Here is a 15,608-nt window from a genome sequence, read left to right as displayed (position 1 = left end):
CATGTTGTGAAAAAAAACAAACTAATTCCAATAATAAAATTTTGTACTTTGTTAAATTTGTATCAAAGTGGACGAAGGTTCACAAGTAACATCTTTTGTTATTCACAAAATAATTATTAGAATGATATTATTTTGTATATAAATAAATTTTCGTAGAAATTTATTAGAGTTTAAGGATGGCGGTTTTTGTTTGTGTTTTTTTTTCTTTTACTTGGAATTATGCTAACCTTTTTCTCATTTGTTATCTACAAATACATGTTTTTCATAACTACGTGTTATAAAAAAAAACTTTACAAATTAATTATAATAATGGTATTTTATATTTAATGAGTTTATGTTAAAATTATCAATAAATTAAAATTAGAATTATGATATGCCAAATTTGTGTCAAAATTGGATCAGGTTTAAAGCATGACAACTTTTGTTTTTTATTTTTTAGACCGGGTTTAATGTATGACAACTTTTGTTTTTTATATTTTTAAATCATCAATAAATTAATCAAAATATGGTATTTTGTACTTAGTCGAACTTGTGTCCAAAATGGTTCATGTTTAAAGCATGACAATTTTTTTTTTTTTGATAGTTTTCTATTTGGAATTTTGTTTTTGTTTTTGTTTTTTTTGCTTTCTATGTTTTTCATAACTACATTTTACGAAAAGAACTCTTCAAATTAATAATAATAATAATAATAATATTTTATACCTAAATGCGACTCAAATCGATGTGAGTTCAAGTGCAAAATCTTTTGTAACAAATTAATGAAAATACTTATATATGATACACCTAAATAAATTTGTGTCAAAACCGATTCAAATTTAAATTGTTATAACTTTTATTATTTTTTTTTATAAAATGTTTTCTATGCTGATTATTTAATAAAATGTTAATTTGTATTTTTGTTGTTATTTATGGCCATATGTTTTTCATCACTCCATGTCATGAAAAACAAATTTGTGGCAATAATAGAATTTTGTACTTGACTAAATTTATGTCAAAGTAAATGTAGGTTCATTAGTAACATCTTTTGTCATCTACAAAATAATGAGAATGATATTATTTTGTATGTAAATAAATTTTTGTCAAAATTTATAGGAGTTTAAGGATGTCAATTTTTGTATATTTTTTTTTTCCCTTTTTGATAGTTTTCTACTTTGAATTTTATATTTTCTTTTTTATTATCTATAAATACATGTTTTTCATAACTACATGTTATAAAAAAACTTGACAAATTAATTATAATAATATTAAACTTTTGGTTTTTTCTTGATAATTTTTATTTTATTTTTCATTTTATCTTATTGGGGTTTAAGGTGAAGATTTTTATTTTTTGTCTTCTTTTCTCTCTTAATGGTTTTATGCTTGGAAGTTTGTTTTCTATTTTCTTTTTTGTTATCTATGTTTTTCATAACTACCTTTTATAAAAGAATTCATCAAATTAGTGGTAACAATAGTATTTTATACCTAAATGAAGTTTCAAATCAATTTGGGTTTAACCGAAAAATCTTTGGTAACAAATTAATGGAAATACTTACATATCATATCTAAATAAATTAATGTCAAAATTGATTCAAATTTAAACTACGACAACTTTTATTATTTTTTTTACAAATAGTTTTTTATGCTAATTATTTAACCTTTGTTAATTTGTTTTCTTCTTGCTATTTATGGCCATATATTTTTCATCTATCTATGTCATGAAAAACAAATCGGTGTAGGTTCACTTGTAACATCTTTTGTTATTCACAACACAATGAGAATGATATTATTTTGTATGTAAATAAATTTTTGTCAAATTTCATTGGAATTTAAGGTGTGATAATCTTTTATTTTTGTTTTTTGTAATTTTTTTTCTCTCTTGATAGTTTTTTGCTTGAATATTTTGTTAATCTTTTTCCTCTTTTGTTATCTATAAATACATGATTTTCATATGTGTATATCATATATAGATATATACAAAACACAACAAATTAGTATTAGTGATAATAATATTTTGTGCTTAAATGATTTTATCTCAAAATTATCAATAAATTATTCAAACTTGTGTTATTTTGTATTTCCAAATCAATTTGGGTTAAAGCATGTGACAACTTTTATCATCGACGTATACATACAAGGAGCGATCATAGTTTATCCCTAAATGAACATGCGACAAAGTTGATTTGAATATCCATCGGGATAAAATTTGTTATTTCTATAATTACTTATCCCTAAAATTATCTTGTGTCAAATTTGATTTGAGTTAACTTGTGTGACACTTCTTATTGTATTTGAATGAATTTGTGCCTAAACGGAATAGAGTTTAGGTGTGAATTCTTAAGGCTATAGGTTAAATATTTTAATATATGACTTAGGTACCAAATCATAATATAGTGGCACAAGGAAAAGTTCATTCCCACCATACCATTCTAAGTTGGTCATAGGCTTTGATTCATGTATGTCAAAATTTTTTAATGGCCTATGTAATGAAAATGAATAGAAAATTGGTAATGAGAAGAATTGAAGAAGTTGGTGGCTTCTTCATTTTCAATGCCTTGCACAACATGTTTTTTTTTTTTTCTCTTTCCCCCACTTTTAGAAACTTACCTTAAAAAAAATCTAATGTTAGGGCTGTTGGTAAACTAACATTTTCTTTCCAAAAAAAGTATACATAGATGGATTTTGATTAGGTTGGTCCAAAGTAGAGATGATGATCATATTTTATTTGGTCTAACCCTAAAATTCTCTTTAGAATAATTATTTGAATGAATAGCATAAGAAATTTTTATTTTGCAAATATTGACATATTCATATCATTGCATTTGTGCTAAGAATCAAATCAATATAAATTATTTTCTTTTTAAAGTGGGATTTAGTGAAATAAAAATTTTGAATACTCAATAGCTTAATATGATTATAATATGAATTTTATTAAATTTATTGATTTAAAGCTTACCTTTTAAATCTTAATTCAAGCATTGAGGCTATTCATAAAATGAACTTAAAATGAGGAATGAATAAAAAAAAAAGGAATTATAATTGTATAGAAAAAATATCAGAAGTTTAAATTTTTTAGATAAGTGATTTCTTGAACTTATTATAAGTTATAATTAATATGCTTAATGACTTAAATTAAATAATTTATTTAAAAAACTATTTTTTAATTTATTATAAGTCATTTTATTAAATGCACTTCACATGCTTAATAACCTAAACTAAGGTTACATTAACCAATTTATTAAGTGGGTGCCTCAACATTACTCCAAAAATTAAATAAGAAAAAAAAAAAGGGAAAAAGACAATTTGCTTACTATATTTGCATAATTCCTAATCTGAAAAGTAAATGTATTCATTTTCTTAAACTTATTAAAATCTAAAGTCTCGTTTTATTCTTTTAAGAGATCGTGCTTCTTAAAGGAGTTAAAAAGATCGATGAAGCTTTTCTCAACAAAGTTTGAGGTGCCTCATTTATGTACAAGTTCTCAGAGACTTTTAATTTTAGTAGGAGTTGTTAAAGACTATTGTCTTGATGTTGCATTCTCTTAGAAGAGATCATCCTCAAAGGAGTTCAAAGAAGCAGATGATGTGAGTCCCAAGGAAATTCAAGATATGTCCGTTAAAGTGCAAGTGTCCCGAGGAAGTTCAAGGTATGTCTATCAAAATGTGAGTTATGAGGGTTCCTGATTAAAGAAATCGATAATGTTTGTTATAAGGAAATTCAAGGTATGCCCATCAAAATGTGAAAGTCTCGAGGAAATTCAAGATATGTCCGTCAAAGTACAAGTCACAAGAGATCCCAATTTTATTAGGGATAATAAAATGGTTCAGGTAACATGCTTGACAAAAAAAAAGTTGGTAAATTAAATATCTTTATTTGATATTCACTTTAATCCACTTTGTAGCATTTCCCTTCTATGAATCTCTTAGCAATTTTATTTTTTATTTTTATTTTTAATTTTACATTTTTATTCTGATTTTGATAGCGTTTAGCACACGGTAAAGCACCGTGTGGAATGAGCATCTCCATTTTTCTCGTGTCATTTTTCAATAGATTTGGTGGCGGAAACATGAGAAAAAAGTCAGAATATGAACTAGTTTTAGGAAAGTTGGACAAAGTAGATGTGAACACGAGGAGTAGTTGAAGGTGCGTGGCCCCACCGCATACTACAGAGTTTCAAACTTTGAAATTTCACAGGTGCCTACACCTTCTCGCCTGCTTCCATTACTGCCCTCTCTCCCTTACGGAGGCCGTGTCAATATATAGACACAGCATTCAATGGAGAGAACCAGTCAACCACCCCAACTCTTCTCCAACAATCCTTCTATATATATATTCTTTGAGGGAACCCCTCTTCTTCATTCATCACATTGAGCTTGTTCTTCAAGTACCCAAATTGAGAAAACACCTCAGGGACCTGTTTCAGTGCCATCTGAGAACACCCAGATTCTGAAAGGTTGTTTTTGTTGAGGTTTTGGCCTCTGGGTATCCTTGAATTCAGCCACCATGGATGGGTCTTTGAGAATTTTGTTGGTTTCATGTGCTTTGGTTTCTATGTTGGTATCATCTTCTGCTCAGACATGTGGGAGCTACACCTTCTCCAACAATAACCTCTATACCTCTTGCACTGACCTCTCCGAATTGGGTTCTTTCATCCACTGGACTCGCCACACAAATGGAACTTTGGAAATTGCATACAGGCAGCCTGACTTTTCGTCGACAAATTGGATTGCTTGGGCCATCAACCTGAATAGTACAGGTATGGTGGGGGCACAGTCTCTTGTGGCATATGTGAACTCCAGTGCCCCCTATGCATACACCTCTCCGGTGTCTAGTTATAGCACTACGTTGGCGCCTGGTTCTTTGAGCTTTTCAGTACCAAAGATCGAAGCAGAGAACAGCAACGGTGAGATGATCATATATGCCACTTTGGAGCTCTCCTCCAGCCTTACAACCGTGAACCAGGTCTGGCAAGAAGGTCCTTTGAGTGGAGGCACTCCTGGTACACATTCCACCACTGGCGAACATGTTCAGTCTATGGGCACTTTGGATCTTCTTTCAGGACAAACTAGCACAGGAGGGTCAGCCACATCTTCAAGAGTGAGGAGGAGAAATGTAAGTGATTCAATCTTTTTTCTGAGTTAACCTTAGGTGATTGAAGGAAAAAACAGAAACCTAATAACCATTTCCATTATCAATATTTGATCTTCATATCTATGGGATTTGATTTTAACTGTGATGGGGTTAATCTTTCAGATTCATGGTGTGTTGAACGTTGTCAGTTGGGGCACCTTGATGCCTCTGGGTGCCATGATTGCAAGATACATGAAGGTTTTCCAGGCTGCAGACCCGGCATGGTTCTACCTACATGTTGCTTGCCAGTCCTCAGGATACATAGTTGGTGTGGCTGGATGGGCAACCGGTATAAAACTTGGCAGTGATTCTTCTACTGTTCAGTATGACACCCATAGGAACGTTGGCATCACCCTTTTCTGCCTTGGAACCCTTCAGGTACCGAATCAATATGGTGAATTCTTCGGGTTTTAGCACATTCTCTGTACTTGTCTTGTATGCAGCCTTCTAAATGAACTTGTGTTTCACATACAGTTATTTGCTCTGCTCCTGAGGCCAAACAAGGATCACAAGTACAGACTCTACTGGAACATCTACCACCATGCCATCGGATATTGCATCATTATCCTGAGCATCTTCAACATCTTTGAGGGCTTTGACATCTTGGATCCTGAGGAGAAATGGAAGAGAGCATACATCGGCATTCTCATATTCTTGGGATTCTTTGCAATTATGCTGGAAGCTGCTACATGGTACATAGTCATCAAGAGGAAAAGGGAGAGCTCCGAGAAGTATCCACAAAATGGCAATGGAGTGAATGGGGTTAATGGACATGGTGCCAGGACAGTGGTGTAGAAGATAGATTAGAATGTATCAGGCTGCGTTTTTCACATGGGTGAGGGACTGGGTTTCTTGATTGGTAGCCCCTTATGTCGAGGGAGCTCATCACTTTGTTGTGTTAGGCTATTCTTTATTCCAGTAGGTTTTGCTCTGTGTTTCAGTGTGCTGTTTAGACATGGATATAGTGTAATTTTTCTCGTATATATAAATACACTCCATGTTCTTTTTTTTTTTTTCCAGTTTTTTGGTCTTTCAATTCATTGGATTACGGAAGTTTTGTGCGAACTTGTCTCCTGTGATAATTTCCCAGAAGAAAAAGATCATTTACTATGAGCACAATCTCAGGCAAAAAAGAGTGACAGAGCAAATGAATTGGATTCCCAAGCTGAAAACTCAAATCATTAATGCAGAAGAATGGAGAAATATAGAAATTCTACCCGTTACCCTTGTCTTGACATGAATCCACTGAAATTTTTTCACAACCTGGGGGAATCCTCGAGTGTTTCGTGCAGTTTTGAACCTGCACTGCAGAAAATGTGATTCATACTACTATGTTTAAACACCAGAAATGCTACCTAAATCCAAAATGGAATCAAATATCACAAATCAAATCATGAAACTTAATCAGTTTCATAATCAAATTTTATTGAGCCACATTCAGTATTGAATAAGGATCAGGATTCAAAACATTGGGAGCTTTGTATGTTATAGAGCCCAAAAAGCCAACTTAATCTCAGCACAGAGTTAGCAGCAGCCGGATGCAGCACTTGAAGCATCCATCTGCAGGATTCTCGTTGTTAAAGAAGGGATAAGGTGATGTAGTGAAGCAATTAGAAACATTAAGACACAGGTTTCATGGTTTGATTAAGGTAAACAAGATAATGTAAAACAATTTCTTTTCAATTTACAGTGGGATCAGTCTATCATTTTACGCTTTCAAAGAAAATAAACTAGATATAAAGAGCGAGTATCCAGTTGCATTCTCTGGATGTACAATGACTAAATAGAGAGACACGATCTGCTTTTGTCTACTGCACACCATCATCAGCCCGTGGATTCAGATTAGTGATCTCTCTGATGACTTGAGCTTTGTCTGCTTCAAATTGGTCATCCTCTGCAGAGGAGAAGAATTCAATTTGTACTGCCGTACAGAGAATAAAATAATGAGCATTATGGGTTTTGAATAAGAAAATGTTTTCTACCTTTATCAATGTTGAAGTCGCCAAAGAATCGTAGGAGTTTGCTTCTATTTGTGACAAGTATGCTGACGATTTCAGGAGGCTTATTTTGATTTGCAACAAATAGCTATCAGTAATAAAAATGAGAGAAGGAAACTTTAGAATGTGATTAAAATAAAAAAAGGCACTCTAAAACTGAGTCAAATTTCATATGACACCTTGAACACATGAAATGATTCCAACTGGATTGCCTTGTTTGACTCCTGAAAAAAGTGTTCAGAAGAAGGGAATTTGAGTGGAATCTATGCAATCAATATAAAAGGATGTGTGTGTGTGTGTGCAGAAAGGGAGAGAGGGAAGAGAAAGAAGGAAACTTGAGTGAAATATATAGTCGTATTGCAAGTGTATGTGTGGAGAGAGATGGAGAGTGTGTGGAGAAAGAGACAGAGTGAAGGAAAAAAGGGAAACTTTAGCGAAATATTTGCAGTCATATTGCAAGTATATGTGTGGAGAGAGAGAGAGAGAGAGAGAGACTCTTAGAAGATTCATCAGGATCCTCATGTTATCCAGTGAGCTCACATAGCGGATCATCACAGCAGAATTTGAACGATCTAGTAACATATCTCCCAACAGCTGAAACATGTTAAACCATCAGAAAATAATTGTGCATTAGTTCTTTTATAAAACATTTGAATCTGCCATTACCCTAAACACATTTAAAGTCAGTTTTATAGTGCTTTTAGAAAGCACTTTTAGCATAAAAAATGCTTTTGAAGAAAAATAAGGTTTGGAAAAATTAGAAAACACTTTCAGGAAGTTGGAAAATCACTTGTAGTGCTTCCTTGAGAAGCACTTGGAAGGTGATTCTTCTAAAAAACTTTTCTAGAGAAAGCTCATCCACTGAAAGCAATTCAAATAGAAACAATGCCAAACACACTCTTACTAAGCAAGTGGAGAATTCACATAGAAAAATTTGGATACATTGTCATGGCAATGACAACACTGACCAATAGTTCCTACATATAGAACGTAAAGAAGTTATATACCTTGACGGCATGTCGCCTGGTAATATAATTGGGAGACTGCAGCAACTGTGAGTTGTACTCTCGAAAAAACTGGAACCAGGAAACAGTTAGAGAAGTTTCAACAATGATTAATTGTAAGTAATATATATAAAAGAAGAGAAAAAGTAGCTCGATTCTAAAGTTGTCTCACTATGCAGGCAAAGAAGAATGTGGCCTGCAATGATTTCAATTATCAATTCTTCATATATTCATGATAGGCATACATTCCAATAAATGGCATCAGTGCCCCAATGAAACCATTATTATCATGAGCATAAAATAGAAAAACCAGCCAATAAAGAAGAGCAAGTAAATGCAGCTCTTCAAATTTGAGGAAAATGGATCTTATTCTCTGATATAACTAAATTGTAACTTCCTATTAAGCGCTTCTTTCCAAAGATAAGAAAGTAATTTTTAAACAAAAATTTCCTTTGCTAGATTATTTTTAAAGTACAAAAAATTGCATTCTAATAACAGTGCATTTCAAAAGATAGAAAGTACTGGACTCTGTGACAGTTGTTACAATTGTGATAATAGACTTTGCCCAAGTCCCTTTATGTTATGAGCTGTCATTACCTTTCTCAAACAAAGAAACCATCCTCTGAGGTTTTTTCTTTTTTTTTAGTTCATGCTCTTTGGTAGTTTAAACAGCGAATATTTATTTCCTGACAAGAAGTTCACAATGGGAGATTTAACCTCTATGAAATCGGATCAATCCAAATAATAATATGCAGGAGATGCAAGTGCCAGGGTAACATAGCCGAAAGAGAAAACTATCTGTTATATAGTGCCTCACATACTGTTGGTACAAGCAGCCATACATAAGAACCAAGCTATTTATCAAAGTTCCATGTGAGATCAGATGCTTTCCAATGTAGAGAAAGGCAAAACATTTAGATATTCCATTTAGATAATCAAAGTATGATACTCACCCAGTCAAAGTTTTTGGAAAGAAATTCAGCAACAGTAGATTTATGCCTGGTCAAAAGCTCCTGCAGAAATTGGGACAGTGTCAGGGTTCAGTTGGTTTACAATTTCAGGCACAAAAGTAAAATATAATGAATGAAAATTAACAGACACCAAAAGGAGGAAGTGACTTTCTAAAAACCACTAAACAAAAGCTATGCCAAGCATTTAAAGAAGAAAATAGAATGCTCTCAGGCTAACTTAACCTTAAAAGTTGCTGCGGCATCTGATGCAATTTCAAAAGTTGGGTTTTGTACATAATCAAAAAACTTCTTCATCTGTGCTGATTCCAACACATACCTGCAAGTGATCCAGAAATTAAATATGTGGACACAATTTGAACTAATTAGTAACTGAGTATAGTTTACCAACAGAGAGAGGTGGAATAGACAATTCAGAGCCAGCTTAAAAGAAAGAACTTCTTCACTAGTACCTATATGCTCTAGGTGCTGATTTCCATTTCACTAACTCATGAAAAGGTCACAAACATGCATGAATAAATATAAGACTACTAAAAAATACAGGCAGTAACTGCTTGGTGAACTATGAGATTGAATGTAAGGTTCATAACATCATTCAAGAGAGACAGAAAACAATCTGAACTGTAGCTACTTATCAAAGGACATCTACAAGATTCAATTTTACCTTCTTAATATGCTTACCTTGCAACACTCTGATAACGTATGTACTCCCTCAAAATTGCACCGTAAGATAAAGCAATCTCACTGTCTTCATAACTAAACAAACCACCTATTAGTTGGACATTGAAACATTATATCCAACCAAATAAAGAGCATATTATTCATTGAACACCAATATAACCCATCTTAAAAGATGAATTACTAATAGAAAGATTAATAGAATGATATTCATCCATCACTGATAAAAGGCAGAAAACACATTTAAGAAAAAAATGAACTCCAAGTAAAACCTTTTAACTTCTGACCAAAAAAATAAATACAGCAAAGAGTTATGGATTTTTCTTTGAGAGCATTGTAGCAAATATATGGCAAAATAATTACCCAAAATAAATAGCTTACCCAGGTATCAGTATATTTATTACATCTATGTTATTTTCCAAGTACTCAGCAGCAATCAACCGTGAATTAACCCGTTGCCTGCTCAAATTTGTAATCACACGAGTGGCATTTTGACGTGCCTGAAAAGGAAGAACCCCATTTTTTCATGAAACACCAAAAGAATGAGATACGGTATAATAATGAATACCATTTCAACCTCCACACTTAAATCAATTCCCAATCCTTAAGGTAAGTGTACAAACTGACATAATATTAGGGAATTGTCCTAAAATTTAGAATAGATGAGTTGAAAATAGAAACTATAAAAAAGAAAAAAGAAAAAAGAATAAGGATAGTGCCTAACCCTGGTGTTCTTTATTAATAAATCGCAGCTTGACCAAATAATAGGATAATTCTTACCCCTAAGTCCAGTTTTGGAAGACAAACAATCAGAAGGCGGATTGTATCCTCTTTCAAGAACTCCAGGGTCAATTGTGTACAAGCTTCCAAAACTGGCTCTGCTCCATCAATGCCATAAAGAATTGTCCTTATCTCCAGGATGCATTTATTGAGTTCAGACACCTGCAAAGAAGTTAAGATGTCAACACAAAATGGTATGTATTTGGGCAAACTGATGAAGAAATGCACTTGATGAGAAGCTAAAAGCCCAACTATCAACAGTATATTGCACTAGGGGATTTCCAATCACAACATGAATCTGCAACTAAGTTCCTGAACTTTCTGATGGAAGAGACATAAAATTTCAGTCCACAGTGACAAACTTAGAGTTAAGTTGAATCATGTCACACATAATAAAAATGTGCAGTGTTAAAGCAAAAAATGCAAAACCAACTACAAGAAGCCAGCATAAACATTTCATCCTTAGAAACATGGTGCACAGAGATAATTTCTTTAATGACAAAATGTGTGGCATAACCAATATACTGAGGCCGACCCATCATATTATAAAAGAAAATAAGAAGATCAACCACGTACCAATTTGACATATTAATGAGACAAAAACGAATGCACACAAGAATTTGTGTACATCATTGGCAAGAGAAAGGTAGAAAGAGGGACTGCAATTTAATGAACCTACGAGGAGGCATGACTCACTATAAACTTTGCTTCTTTGGGAAAAATTATACTCATTTTAAGTTTCTAAAGCAATAAAAGTACTTCACAAACTCTAACCTAGCAACATAGTTACTTTAGATACAATAAGGCTAGGCTCAGAATTTTGAAGAGTAATGCATTTTTTTTTCAAGAACAAGACAATCAGTTTCAGAATACCACATTGCCCATGCTCAATTTTGTTCAACCAATATATAACAAAATAGCCCAAAGTCTGCCAGCCACCCAACTGTTTGTTTCCACTGAAAATTTCCCCCCTTAGATCATTCCAGAAAAGACTAAACTTCATGTGTGAACAACAAAATTGCTACACAAATTGCTTCTGCGAGCAGACCTAATATAAATTTATGAAAACTCAGCATTTCATTAAACACTTGTGTGATTCAACATTGCTCTAATTAACGTGGAACCTCAAATTAAACAAACAAAACAAAAAAAGCAAAATGCTTCAGTTTTCCGATGGAATTTAATAAATTAAATAATATATCATCTAGAATTTTCAATACAAACAAGCACAAAGTGAATTTTTTTCCACACAATTTAGGCCAATGCCAACAATCTGGCTTCAAGAAGAATTTGTAAATAATTGAATAAAACGTCACAAGATTCAACCTTTTCTTCCCGCTGTTTTTCCCGCTTCTGTTCCCGGGTTTGGGCGCCGCGATCAATAAAGATTAGAAGCTCACGCATGTAGCGGACGAGCTCGGCTGGCGTGCGCGGCTTCGACTTGAAAAGCCCTTTCATGGTGGAACAGCGTCGTTTGGCGGGGGAAGAATTCGTGGAATGGATGGACAATTATTAGGGTTTATAGAATGAAGAGAAATTGGGATGCTCCGACGGTTGTTTCTGGCCTTCCAAACGGTTATTTTCGCATTTTAGAGCTGGTTCGTTACAAATTTAGAAAATGGTGGCTGCGTTCTCGTGCATGCCCCTCCACACGCCTCCTTTACTCCACGTCATCGCATGATGTGGCATATGGTTTGGGTGATGTGCGCGCGTTTTTTTCCTCTTTTTTTTTTAATTATTATTTCAAAATTGAAAAAACTATATTAATCTAATCGATTCAATTTTAGTTAAAAAAAAGTTGAGTTAATTAATATATGGGTTTCACTATTATACCCATTTTATATCTATAAAAAAAATACAATAGATCATGTAAGAGAGTAATCCTAGTTCTATTATTTTGTACCATCGTGACAATATAAATTTTATCATATACTTTTAATGATAAAAATGGTAGATTTGATGGATAATTTGGTATTTAAATTAATTAACTTAATTTATATATGAGTTTGGAAAAATGATGAACATGTTATAAAACATTAATTTTGTATCACTATGGTAACTTATGGATGATCATCCATAAATATCTTGTGCAACTCTTTATGAAATTGTAGGACCTCTAATGAAATTATATAGAGTTTCCCCGTGCATTCTTTTTTCTCTTTCTTGCTTTCTTCTTCTTTCTTTCACTTTGTTTTACAACACGTTATCAGAATGAATGGTCTTTACAAAAAAAATAAAAAGATTTTTCTTTATTAAGAGAAATAGAAAGACGTTCTTATCTTTAAAGAAATATAAAAACTTTTCTATCTTCTTTCTTACAAAAAGGTATGTAATAAACTTATATCATGATTTTCTACTTTATTACCATTTGACACTCTATTTTCATTTATCTTATTTGAATGTATAAATATGTACAGTCCCTATAACCTGATAAATTATAAATTATATGGTAAATTCATAACTAGAAGTTATGAAAAATATGTACAATTCCTATAACCAGAAGTTAATGAGAAAAATTACAAAATTACAAATATATGACAAGAAGTTATGTATATGATCCCTAATTATTTATTTTTAATTATACGGTATAACCGTAAGTTATACCAAACAATATTATATAGCTAGAAAGTATAAAATAAATAAATAAATGTTCATAGTCTGAACTATGTGTAAATTTATTTAATAAAAGTTTATAACTTGAAGTTATGCACAAATCTACTCAATGAATAGTTCATAGCTTAAAGCTGTGCACAAATTTATATAAAAAACAGTTCATAGTTTGAAGTTATATACAAATTTAAATATTTTCTTATTCTGACAAAATAATCACGATATGAAACTATGAAAAATATTAATTTTTAATTTCTTTAATTTTTTTTAATTATATTGTGCAACTAGAAGTTATACATAAATAATTCATAACCTGAAGCTATGTACAAATTTGAATATTTTTTTGTGTTGACAAAATAATCATAAGTCAAAGTTATGAAAAAATATTGACTTTTAATTTTTATTTTGTACTCACTTATTTTTCACAATAGGAGTTATGCATACAATTTCTAATTCTCTTGTATAACCAGAAGTTATACAAAACAAAATTGTCAATAAACAACTATGTACCTAGAAGATACATATTTTTTTTTTAATTTTGTTATATAACCAGAAGTTATATAAATATTATTATTCATAACCCGAAATTATGAAAATAAGAAAATTAATATTCTTTGTGCTAATGAAATGTTATGCCAAAGTTGTTAATATGTACTTTCTTATAGCTAGAAGCTATAGAGAATAAAATTGTTAACTAACAATTTTGTACAACTTTATGAAATTTATATAACCAAAAGTTATAATGAAATATATTATAACTTGAAGTTATGATAATAAGTATATAGATAATATTTACATATTATCAAAAGATTAATATTATGTATATCAAGTCATACAAATAGGTAAGTATTTGATAGTTTTTATGAACTCGTATTATTATATGTTGTACTATTATTAGTAGAATTTTTTTTTTTACATATAAATGTGGAATTTTGAATTGCATGAAAGTATGATATTTTTGTATTAGAGGTGATCGTTTGGAATATTTTTTTATTCTAGTTGTTTAATACACAATAATCTTTTGATTTAGAAAATTGAGATTTTTTAGATACAAGTGAAATATATGACTTGGTCATATGATTAATAAATTGATTTTGCATGTCAATTTTCTTTAAGACATGTTTTTATGATTCAAATTTTTTTGAGTTATATAAAATAATATATATTATTGCATGTGGCCACATGTGGTATTTTTATTAATGCAATAATTTCATTATCTAAAAATAATTTTGAAATTACAATAGGTTCAACTATTGTTTTCAATATATTATGTTATATCTTTACATATATGTTCAAATGGATTTGTAGTATTTCAATTAAAGTTTTGAGACAACAAGATACTTTAAATCATTATTTGTTCTCTTGAAATTTTGATTTATGAATTAATTTTTGCACATTGATTTAGATCATAATAATATTTTGAATAAAATTATTGATCTATCACTACAATTAGTTTGATTATTGAAATATTTTCTCGTTAGTTCATGTATAAATTGCTCCACACTTACAAAATCAAATGTGTGAAATTATTTAAGAAATATATAACTTTAAATTATCTTTTCATATTTGTTTTATTGTGTTATATATGCTTTCATTGCTTTTACACGACTTATTAAGTCATCATTGACAACAAATATTTTATCATTGATAACAAATATTTTTTCATTGATTTTAACTCTTTTTCTATGATAATATTTTTTCAACTCTATAAAGATGAAGTCTTTATGACAATGTTTTATGACTTGTTACTTTGATGAAACTTTTGTCTCTTTTATTGCACAACATTGATGATAGATAATGTTAATACTATATCAGGTGATAGAAACCTGATTAAATGCTCTAGAAGAGCTTATACAATGTCACTAGTAGTATTTGATTCCATGTGAATGACACTTTATACGATGCAAGATTTAGAAGAATCTTGTAAGACCAACTTGGTCCACTGGGGTAAAAGGTCATATGAATGTACATTATAAAACCAAAAGTTTTTATTTAGTAATTAGTTTACCTATACACTTAAAAGATAGAATGACATATTGTGCGGATTATCATTTTAATGAGACAAATTTCTCACTGCCAAGGAGAGAAGAGCCAGTTCCAGAAGAACGACATTTTGAAATGCATTGACTTTGACTTATCTTGATCCTCGTACCAATTAATGTGAATTGGAAGTTTAAAATATTATTTATTTGCAAGAACTTGCAAATCAATTACCAAATGCCTTCATTGATGCAAAGAAAGTGACAAAATTATTTTTATTGACCTAGAATACTCCAACATGGATTGATGTCCTTGTAGGACAGTTAATAAATTAATCTAAGATACGCTTGAAGCGTGGTAGACCTGTTGGCTCAAAGGATGTAACTGTTAGACAACCACACTGCACACACTGGTTAGTTCATAAGAAAATAAAAGAAAACTGGAAAAAAAAAAACAGAGACTTAAGGAAGAAGATTAGACCGAG

General features: G+C 31.3%; 2 protein-coding genes across 3 annotated transcripts; one reads left to right on the top strand and one right to left on the bottom strand.

The window, feature by feature from the left end:
• The first annotated feature begins 3,981 nt into the window (after positions 1–3,981).
• LOC100258038 (cytochrome b561 and DOMON domain-containing protein At5g35735) lies at positions 3,982–6,126 on the top strand. Its single transcript, XM_002273234.4, has 3 exons — positions 3,982–5,089; positions 5,231–5,485; positions 5,582–6,126. The coding sequence occupies exons 1-3, from the start codon at positions 4,481–4,483 to the stop codon at positions 5,900–5,902; spliced, it is 1,185 nt and encodes a 394-aa protein (XP_002273270.1). The 5' UTR covers positions 3,982–4,480; the 3' UTR covers positions 5,903–6,126.
• A 339-nt stretch (positions 6,127–6,465) lies between these two features.
• On the bottom strand, positions 6,466–12,134 carry LOC100261371 (putative MO25-like protein At5g47540). 2 transcript variants are annotated; one of them, XM_010659115.3, is made up of 11 exons: positions 11,861–12,133; positions 10,535–10,696; positions 10,136–10,254; positions 9,758–9,832; positions 9,302–9,395; positions 9,062–9,121; positions 8,112–8,180; positions 7,600–7,698; positions 7,284–7,328; positions 7,090–7,168; positions 6,466–7,001 (listed from the first exon to the last, which is right to left on the bottom strand). In XM_010659115.3, exons 1-11 carry the CDS (start codon positions 11,990–11,992, stop codon positions 6,916–6,918), a joined length of 1,020 nt encoding a protein of 339 aa, XP_010657417.1. In that variant the 5' UTR covers positions 11,993–12,133; the 3' UTR covers positions 6,466–6,915. The 2 variants fall into 2 exon arrangements, with proteins under 2 accessions (XP_010657417.1, XP_002270949.1); XM_002270913.4 differs by having other exon boundaries at positions 6,469–7,001; positions 7,090–7,192; positions 11,861–12,134.
• Between the last annotated feature and the right edge of the window lie 3,474 nt (positions 12,135–15,608).

This window comes from Vitis vinifera, chromosome 12 (assembly GCF_030704535.1).
Source record: "Vitis vinifera cultivar Pinot Noir 40024 chromosome 12, ASM3070453v1".
NCBI classification, from domain to species: domain Eukaryota; kingdom Viridiplantae; phylum Streptophyta; class Magnoliopsida; order Vitales; family Vitaceae; genus Vitis; species Vitis vinifera.
This window is presented reverse-complemented; position numbering and strand designations above follow the sequence as displayed.

Excerpts from the sequence above, each read along its gene's own strand:
- LOC100258038 (XM_002273234.4), top strand. The coding sequence starts at position 4,481 with ATGGATGGGTCTTTGAGAATTTTGTTGGTTTCATGTGCTTTGGTTTCT. Across the intron at positions 5,090-5,230 it reads CAAGAGTGAGGAGGAGAAAT|ATTCATGGTGTGTTGAACGT; the intron begins GTAAGTGATTCA and ends TTAATCTTTCAG. Across the intron at positions 5,486-5,581 it reads TCTGCCTTGGAACCCTTCAG|TTATTTGCTCTGCTCCTGAG; the intron begins GTACCGAATCAA and ends TTTCACATACAG.
- LOC100261371 (XM_002270913.4), bottom strand. The coding sequence starts at position 11,992 with ATGAAAGGGCTTTTCAAGTCGAAGCCGCGCACGCCAGCCGAGCTCGTC. Across the intron at positions 9,833-10,135 it reads ATAAATATACTGATACCTGG|TTATGAAGACAGTGAGATTG; the intron begins GTAAGCTATTTA and ends TGGTTTGTTTAG. Across the intron at positions 9,396-9,757 it reads CGTTATCAGAGTGTTGCAAG|GTATGTGTTGGAATCAGCAC; the intron begins GTAAGCATATTA and ends GATCACTTGCAG.